Source organism: Lineus longissimus, chromosome 3 (assembly GCF_910592395.1).
Source record: "Lineus longissimus chromosome 3, tnLinLong1.2, whole genome shotgun sequence".
NCBI lineage: Eukaryota > Metazoa > Nemertea > Pilidiophora > Heteronemertea > Lineidae > Lineus > Lineus longissimus.
In genome coordinates this window covers 16,984,403-16,993,932 of record NC_088310.1, presented here as the reverse complement: position 1 = coordinate 16,993,932, position 9,530 = coordinate 16,984,403, and the positions used below count along the sequence as shown (strand labels likewise).

Sequence of the window (9,530 nt, the reverse complement as noted above, 5' to 3'; positions counted from 1 at the left end):
TGTATTTTGTTATGGGGTACCATTGGTTTTGCAGATCTTCTGGTTTTTTCTAAAGAATAATCAATATTCGCTAGCAGGCTTTTTATGCTCCCAGGTATGAAGAGGGTTCTATGTTCCTCGAGTTCTTTGTTCATCAGTCTGGTGTTCCTCAAGAGTAAAGTGTCTTCAAGTCTCTTGGCCAGCAAAAACCCTTTCCAACCAATTTTTTATGCATTAACCATTCGGCAACATGTTGGTGGGGGAAAAACCTGATCCCTGACCCCTTGAATTGGTTGCCCAGGTACGACCACAAGCAATTGTCTCAAGGAAGCCACCAGTACGACCTCTTGGGAGTCTTGCCAATATCATGCCAGTGAAAAGGAAGGGTAATGATGGTTGAGGGTTGCAGTTAGGGTACCATCAAAGGAGTACCTCTTACTCGCTCTGGGTTAAACGTGTCAAAGGACTGCACCATCATGAAGGTTTGGGGGTTCCACTCGAGCGTCCCAGGGTAAGCAGCTCGAAAGGACTTATTGAGAGGCCAATAGGGGGTTTGAGGGGCCTTCCCCCCAATGCACTGGCTAAAACATGTCAGAAGGACGGGGGTTGGGGGGAGGGGCTCTCCATGGCGACAGTTGCGCGAGTTCAATAGAGCTTGCACTTTACATTAGAATCTGCCAGAGTCCCAGAATAGTCTGGACACCTTTCGGGGGGGGGGGGACATTTTCCATTTCTTTGCCGGCTATTATGACGATGGAGTTGAGTTACTGCTAATGCGATACACGGAGAAAACTGTCTCTCAAAACAAAAAATTGGCGGAAGGAACTATAGCAGGGTCCCAACCAGGGGGTTTGGGGGGTTTCCCCCAACCTAAAGGCGCTGCGCGCTTACTAGGGCACTGCACTGATAATATTATCACATGCGGTAGATAAACGAAATAATGAGTATATACAGTAAGACCAATCGAAGCTGGTCCTAGTATCCAACTGACAGTCTTAAGTATAAAGTTATTGACGTTCTACCTCTATCAGACGAAAAGCTCCTCAGTTCAGTTTGATGTGACCACATGACAGTGAGCATCGGCAGTCGTGCAGCCCACACCCACACGCAAAATGTGCCTATTCGCCTACACTCAACCCACTTGGACCGATACGTGGGATGTGGGAGCCGTACTGCCGACGCAAATACCCATATGGTCACGCACCTGTATCAAACCAATCAGCACGCCGTTGTACGAAAATGGTTCAGTTTGAGATCAATGCGTGGTCTCACCATACCAGTTGAATGGTATTTTCCATTTAAGATATAATTTTTCTGAAATTGAGAATAAGGTGTGTTTAAAATGAAGAAAATGATGAAGTTTCAGTCCAATTGGTTTACTTAAGTTTCAGTCCAATTGGTTTACTTATGTAGTTTTGAGGTTCCATTCAACCCGTGGTGGTGAAAAAGCTGCGAAAAAGCCGTCAAAAATCACCCCCTAACTTCAGACCTCCCAAACCCTGAAATTACCATGCATAACTTACAACGAAAATTTCAGGGTTTAACAGGCTAGGATAGGTTTATTTGGCTTTGAAAGCGTTCCTCCCGGATTACGTCTCGGAAAAAGATATGAGCATGTAGAAATTACCGTATTAAAGGGAAAACGGCCTAAAACTTTATTACAGGTACGTGGCCATATATACATGGCCCACATTCTTTGCTATCTGGGTTGCTGCTCGACAAAAGGCTCTCTTCTGTTTGGTTTGACTTGACCACGGTTACTACCGCAAAGAGCAAGTTAAATCGCGTCGAACGTTTTTACCGGATGAAAAGCTTGCTAACACCGAAAGATTCAGTATCGCCCGGAGGAAATGATATTGATCATACGTGATGGTGTAGCAAAACAATAATGTTAGTTGTAATAATACGAAAAATAAACAGTTTGAGTATTTCTTTGCTAAATGAAATTGTTTTTATGAAATGTACTCTATCAAGGTGATGATTGTACGATCTACTATGGGTATTACTGTCAAATGAGAAAATATTTTGGTAATTTTGGTGACTCACTCAATTTTAAAAAGAAAATGGCGCATTTCTTCCCAGCTTGCTGTTTCCCGGGGCTGTTTCCCACTTTAAACAAGTATAGACTCCATATTCTTATGCAAAAACGGTGTGCAGCGTCAAACAAATTTACAGTTTAATATTAATAAAATAGTTGCCAATGGTCCAACTGGTGTCAGTGGTGAGTTTCTGTCTTTTTATTAGCCACTTCACTTCCAGGCACCAGAGTCCAGACCAGTGTGAGTGACTGCACTGCATGTTGTCAGTGACATTGTTGAGTGTACTGTTCAGACTGTTGTCAAGCGCTGACAATTGAGTGTTACACGTCACCCTGCACATCAGTGCAATAATCTAACGTAAACGTCACCATTGCGTCACTTGCCAGTTTCATGATGTCGTGCTGCCAAAATCATGACGTCGTCCCGGCAACTTATAAAACTCAATGTCAGTCATATATCAAGAAACCTTCACTGTGTGATCCTCAAATGTGCATCATTGGCTGATTCAATATCTAATTCAATATCTCCTCATGAAGCTCATTTTGTTTTTCAGGTGCTGTGAACCTTTTCGAATGATGTCTGACGAGAGTGCTGAGACTAAGAGTGGAGCTGGGGACATAAATGCTGAGCCAGAGTATTCCGGTCCTACCCTGCATGAGGAGAGTGAATTTTTTTGTAATTTGATGCTTCTATCGAGACAGAACCGCATGTGCTGTTCTGTGGTCAGGAAGATAATTTTATTCGCATAAATACCAGTGGCCAGCTCAGTTTAAATATTTCAACAAAGTTTGACTTAGGTGATCATTACGCAGTAGAGCTTGACACTGGCCCTATTTAGTTCCGTCATAAGAATCGAGCTGGACTCAACTCAAGTAACCAGTTCAATTCCAACATGACAACAGAGCTAAACTGCAGTGATCAGCACGTAATTACATCAGTGGCTGGCAGTGGTGATCCGTTCAATTCAGACGATTTAAAAAGTGAGCTTGAAAGTGGTGATCACGTCTGTTTGAACATAAGTACCGAGCCATATGAACCTTCTGTATATGGTGCTGTTGAGGTGAATGAGCCAGATAACATGTATGGTCTTCCTGGGGACCTAAAGATAAAATCGGAACCTGCTGATGACTATGGAACTGAGCAAGTTTACACAGTTCCACCAGATTCAGAATTGGAAGAATGGGAGTGCGTTGCAAACGAGACGTTGCCTACATTTGGGCCTGTTCCAGTTTGTCTTATACGGGCAGCTGGAAGTCGTGGTCTGTTGAGAATCAACGTTGATGACCCACTCCACCCTGTGCCGAGTGGAACAGTGAAAAAGGCTCATCCTGAAGAGGACATGGATGAGATACCATACAGTTTTTGTGCAGTCACGGATGAGGACAAGGCAAGTTGGGTACTATATGATGAATGTTCTGTTGAAGAACCTACATCACTCTGGAAAGGGGCCCATTCTTTGGGGCACATTTTGTCATTTTTCAACCAAAAAATGAAATATTGTAAGGGGGTGTAACATGGTGAAATCGCTATTGATCCTGAAAGCTCTGATCTTGTGGAAGCTATTGCAGTGAAACATTTTGCAGCTTTCATTCAATTTTTACTTTGGGGGGGGGGTCTGAAGAGTTCAGCCAATAAATTGTTAAACCTTTGAACCAGGCAGGCTGCTTTAGCACAGTATTTACCAAATTCCAATGAGATTGGTGACTACTTGCTTTACAAGCTTTTATTTTTTGGGAACAGTTGGAAACCACTCTTAGGATATTAGTATGAAAAGTGCACAGAGATTCTACTTTTCATACTGACTCCGTAGAACTGTTGTTAGTGCCAGCCCAACATCATCTCGGGGGTCTCTTCCTGTCTGTTGATGTAGTGAAAATTGAAAGTAACCAAGTTTGGTAATTCTTCTTCCACAGAACATTAACCCAGCCATGCCACCTGAAGAAAACACTGGTAAGTCCCACTTTTTTAGCTCACCTGTTGAGCTTATATGATACCATGGCGTCCCTGTCGTCGTTGTCTGTTAGAAAAGCAGGTTTCGTAACCGTTGGGGCTATATGGCTAAAACTTGGCATGGTGGTAGCTCTGGGCAATATGCCCAGGTGTATTTTTCGTTTTCGTGATTTGACCTATTTTCTGGTCCCTATGTAGCCATCTTGAAAATACGTTTTTTACCATTTTGAAGCTAATCCTCGCATTTTGAAGTTAATCCCCGCACCCTAGCACCAGCGAGTTCGGTGGCAGTCACCTCATCTTGGAGGTTGGCTTTAGCTGAGTGCATGGCCATTCTCTCTCGTGGTGGAGTTCTTCGGAAACTCATCAGTCGTCTTGTTGTATTTTGCAGTTCCACCTTTCGACCACAGTGGTGTAATCAAGTCCGGAAACCACAAGAATGAGAGCCTTGGGTTGTTTCCATCTTTGACACAGGAACCTAAGACTGCGATAAAGAAGAACAACGGAGTACACACATGCGGCATCTGCGGTAAAGATTTCCCTTTGAAATCGCATCTAATTCGACATGAACGTATCCATACTGGAGAAAGGCCATTTACATGTGACCAGTGTGAAAAGGCATTTACGACTCAAAGTAATCTTGTGCAACATAGACGTATTCATACAGGAGAAAGGCCATTTCCCTGTGACCTGTGTGATGACACATTTGCACGTAGTCGTGATGTTGTTCAGCATAAACGCTATTTTCATTCTGAGGAAAGACGAGATTTTACCAGACTTGCATCAATTCAAAAAGGAGAGAAACCTTTTGCTTGCGACCAGTGTGATAAAACATTCATCTCTCGAAGTAACCTTCTGCAACACAAACGTCTTCATTCAGGGGAACCCTTTGCATGTGACAAATGCGATAAGACATTTACTCGCAGTTGGGAGGTTGCTCACCATAAACGGAATTTTCACACAGAAGAAAGACCGTTTGCCTGTAACCAGTGTGATAAAACATTCACCAGTCAAAACTTTCTTGCACGACATATACGTCTGCATTCAGAGACAACACTTTTTGCCTGTGAGCACTGTGATAAAATATATTCATGCAATTATGATCTTACCCGGCATAAGCTGAGTCATTCAGGAGAAAGACCATTTGCCTGTGACCAGTGTGGCAAAAAATTTATCACTGCAAGCAATCTTGCGCAACATAAACGTATTCATTTGGATGTTAAACAATTTGCCTGTGACCAGTGTCATAAAGCGTTTACAACCAAAGGTGACCTCAAAAGGCATAAGCGTAGTATGCATTCCGAAGAAAGACCCTTTGCGTGTGACCAGTGTGATAAAGCATTTAAGCTGAGTAGTAATCTTAATCAGCATAGACATCTTCATACTGGAGAGAGACCATTTTCCTGTGACCAGTGTGGTAAATCCTTTAAGCAAAGAAGTGCTCTGTCTACACATACACGCCTGGTCCATTCAGGGGAACGAAGGTTTGCCTGTGACGAGTGTGATCAAGCATTCACCACTCAGAGTTATCTGTATCGCCATAGACAAACTCATTCAATGGCCATGGGACTATTTTCCTCTGACCAGGGGATGGTAAATTTCCAAGGAACAGGGCCTGAGTGTATTGAAGCTGGAGACAGCTCATTAGAAAGTTAGACTGGGGTCCTGTCCTATTCTAAGGACAGTGAATATTATTATGAACAAAATCTTGCACGTGATTGGCCAAGTGGTATTTTAGTTGTTTTTCTTTGTTTTAATGAGAGAGGTTAAGAAATTGAAATTGATAATTGGCCTACATGTGATTGGCCTGTGAAACAGACGCACCAAAACTGGCCAACACAGTGTGCCACCTGATGGAATATTGGAAGTATTTTTTCTGGTATGTACAATCACAAAGGAAATAATATGATCCTGACAGAATATGAACCCGTGACATTCAGGGCCAAGACCTCCCGTATGCAGATCAATATCGTATAATTCACGAAATATCAAAACATTCGTAGTTGGCAACAACCTGTGACGGGGAAAAATGATGGTGCATCATCCAAATCACTGTCCCCGATGAGGATATTTGCCAACAGCTTGAGAGTGAAGATGGGTATCAAGATGTGGCAAACATGTCTGGCTAATCAGTTATTATTGGTTATCAGAAGCGGGAACATCCAGGGCCCGGTTGTTCAAAGGCACAAAGTCACGTTATCCCTAACGGTTACGTTAAGTATCCTTATGGACGTTATCTCTTTCAGTTATGACTTAACGGCGCCATTAAAGCTCACGTGATTTTGAACAACTCAGCCCAGGTTGCCAGTTGAAATGAATGCAGATGCGAGCCACGATTCACATTATCAAATATTCGCTACCCTGATTACATGGATGTCTTCCATCTTTGTATTGACCATATACATTTTACGTATCCTTCGGTGAGGCACCGTTGATCATCCTGTCTTTTGCTGATAATTTGGAGACTTCATCGCTAGTCAAGTTCTCTCGCTAAGGCATCTTTTGGGCTCACCGTAGGGGAGTCTATACAATACCGCAGTATCCGTTGTCGTCGTCGTCTGTATCCAGTTTCAAAAACATTCTCTTCTCTGAGAGAAGGGGATTTAGCATGTCTTGTAGGCTGTCAGTCAGTGTCTCAGCTTTCCTGCTCCAGAGAGCTTGGAGGGCTGACATTGAGTTGGTCATTAGGACAATGTTGTCTCCACACTTGGCACAGTTCCTGGCAAGGTAGTCATCAGCAGTGGTGAGTGCCTGTAGTTCAGCTCTGTTGGTGGAACAAAGTTTGCCAGCAGAGACTGCGATGGAGTGTGATTCTCTGTCAGTGTGTTTGACAAAAATTCCGCTTCCTCCATTCCTGACAGCATTCTTTGAGGATCCGTCATTGTAGACATGGGTCCATGCATGGTTGGGGTACTGAACATCGATCATCTCGAGAGTCTGAGCCTTCAGGACTTCAATTGCTTGGCTTCCCTTTGAGACTATCCCTGGAATTGTTGTTCTGAACTCAGGAAGTCTTTGTATAGTACCCCCAGGTATATGGCACGGCTTAACCCGCCGGCCATGAGGGAATTCCTTTATGGCCCAGTGGTTGGCGCGTTGGCCCCAGAGTGGACGTAAAGCAACGTTGAGCGCGGTCAACCTTTGGATCGGTGACCGGCGCGTACAACACATCTGGCAGACCTTCCCACGTGATGCAAGCTCTGGATTTGTAGTTCGGTACTGAGACGCATGAAGCGCTAGGATCGAGGACGATCCATCTCTGTCCGAAGGGGGGAATGATGTATAGTACCCCCAGGTATATGGCACGGCTTAACCCGCCGGCCATGAGGGAATTCCTTTATGGCCCAGTGGTTGGCGCGTTGGCCCCAGAGTGGAAATTAAGCAACGTTGAGCGCGGTCAACCTTTGGATCGGTGACCGGCGCGTACAATACAGTCTTCTCTAAGGGGTCCACTTTGTTTCCTTGAGATCCTCGCTGATCTCCTGGTCCTTTCCAAGAATGTCCTCGTGGTGACTTTGTAGGTCCATGGTGATACGGTGAAAACTCTGGCGCTTCAGCCTGGTCAGTGGTTCTTTCTGGAGTTGTTGGTGGAGAGGATGGGAGGGGAGCCGCTTGATCTTCGCAATCTGGGTGATGGTCTTTAGCTCTCGTCTCATCTCCAGAGGCTGAATAATGGCTGTTTTCTCGATGTCACCTATGGGTGTGCTCCTCAAGGCCCCAAGGATGATTCTCGGGCCCATCTTCTGTATCTTGTCTAGTTTGGCTCTGGTCGTTTTGGAGGCCGTCGTCCAAAAGTTGGATGAATATTCCATTTAGTCGAATGGCTCCAGTGCAGACCTGCTTCAGGATCTTCATGGTTGCTCCCCGGGACGTTCCTGCAAGCTTTTTCATCGGAGCTATTTTTTTATGGTTAATTCTTGGACAGACTGGATGTATGCATTCCAGGTTAGTCGTTTGTCCAGTGTGCCACCTAGGAAGACCGTTGATTCAACCTCTGGTATCGGCTGACTTCCAAAGTGGAAATCGGTGGTTTCCTTCTTTGTGGAGAGTGAGAAGAGCATGGATACCGTCTTTGCAATGTTGACATCCGCAAACCACTTTTCGGTCCATTCTTCCACCTGGTTGGCTATTGCTTGGACTCTCTTTCTGGCTGCGCATACATTTGTACAGACAACCCAGGCTGCTATGTCATCTGCATGGAGCGTGTTCTTGACATGTTGTTCAAACGCTGCTGTTATCCCGTTGATGTAGACCAGGAAGAGAGTTGGGGATACTACGCCTCCTTGTGGTACTCCTTCTGTAAGTCTCAAACGGTTGCTAGTGGTGCCATCAAGTTTCACTCTGGCTAATCGGCTGAACAGGAAGTTTCGTATCCATGTGTACATCTTTTCACCGATCCCGGCCTCAAGAAGTTTGAACAGTAACCCTTCTTTCCATACCTTGTCGAAGGCCTTCGACAGGTCAAAGAAGACTGCCAAGATATGCCTCTTTTCCTGGAAAGCGTTCTCAGTGTCTTCGGCAAGGTAGGCTAGCTGGTCAACAGTGCTGCGATTCTGTCTGTAACCGGACTGTGATGTGGTAAGGAGTGACTTGTTCTTGAGGTGCCAGATGAACCTCTTGTTGACGATCCGCTCCATCAGTTTTCCGTCTATGCAGCTCAGAAGCCTGATAGGTCTGTAGCTCTTGGGGCCCTCCTTGTCTTTTTCTTTCTTTGCAATCGGGATGATGAGTTCTTCCTTCCACTTTGTTGGGACACGTCCTCGTTTCCAGTTTTGGTTGAAGATCTTAGCTTTTGGTCGAAGGTTCTTCAGCATCTTGTTGGTAATGCCGTCGGGACCGGGGGCTTTCTTGTTCTTCAATTTTCCTAGGGCGTTCTCTAGTTCCTGTAGTGTGATGGGATCGGTCATGTACTACTCTGGGTTGATCTGTGCCTTTTTCATGTTGTCAGTCTTATCTCTCGCCTCTTTTGCTCTTGTTCTGGTGACCTTGGTTTCACTCTCCTGCTGGGAGCTACTGGCCAGTAAGTCGGCGGCTTGGTTCCCTTTGACAAGTCCTTTCCCTGATTGCAAGGTGACTTTGCCCCTTCCTGTGTTGGCATTGTTCAGAGTCTTCGTAAGTTGCCAGAGCTTGGTGGTGTCCTTTTCAAGGCTGAGTGAAGCAGTCTTCTCGTTCCAGCTGTTGCGTGCTTGTTGCAACTTCTCACGGTCGACTGCGCTTTAACCTTGTTGTATCTGGCCACGTTTTCATCTGTTGGTTGGCTCTCCATGTCCTCCCTGGCTTCACACAACTTGTGGTGTAGGTTGTCAAGGGTTGCATTACAGTATGGCTTGTAGTCACGCCTTTGTCCCCGTGGGATTGACTTCCTGGCAGCCGATCACACGGGGAAGAAGGCACGACTACAAGCCATACTGGAATGTGAAGATAGGTATGAAGATGTGGCAAACATGTCTGGCTAATCATTTATTTTTGGTTATTAGAAGCGGGAACATCCAGGTTGCAAGTTTAAATGAACGCAGATGCGAGCCACGATTCACAATAATTATTCGCTACCCTGATTACATG

The 9,530-nt window shown here is 45.0% G+C and overlaps 1 protein-coding gene across 1 annotated transcript; it reads left to right on the top strand.

Moving 5' to 3' along the window:
* The first annotated feature begins 2,052 nt into the window (after positions 1–2,052).
* On the top strand, positions 2,053–5,694 carry LOC135484997 (zinc finger protein 70-like). The gene is made up of 4 exons (XM_064766723.1): positions 2,053–2,200; positions 2,572–3,405; positions 3,932–3,968; positions 4,360–5,694. The coding sequence occupies exons 2-4, from the start codon at positions 2,911–2,913 to the stop codon at positions 5,622–5,624; spliced, it is 1,797 nt and encodes a 598-aa protein (XP_064622793.1). The 5' UTR covers positions 2,053–2,200; positions 2,572–2,910; the 3' UTR covers positions 5,625–5,694.
* Positions 5,695–9,530: the final 3,836 nt, after the last annotated feature.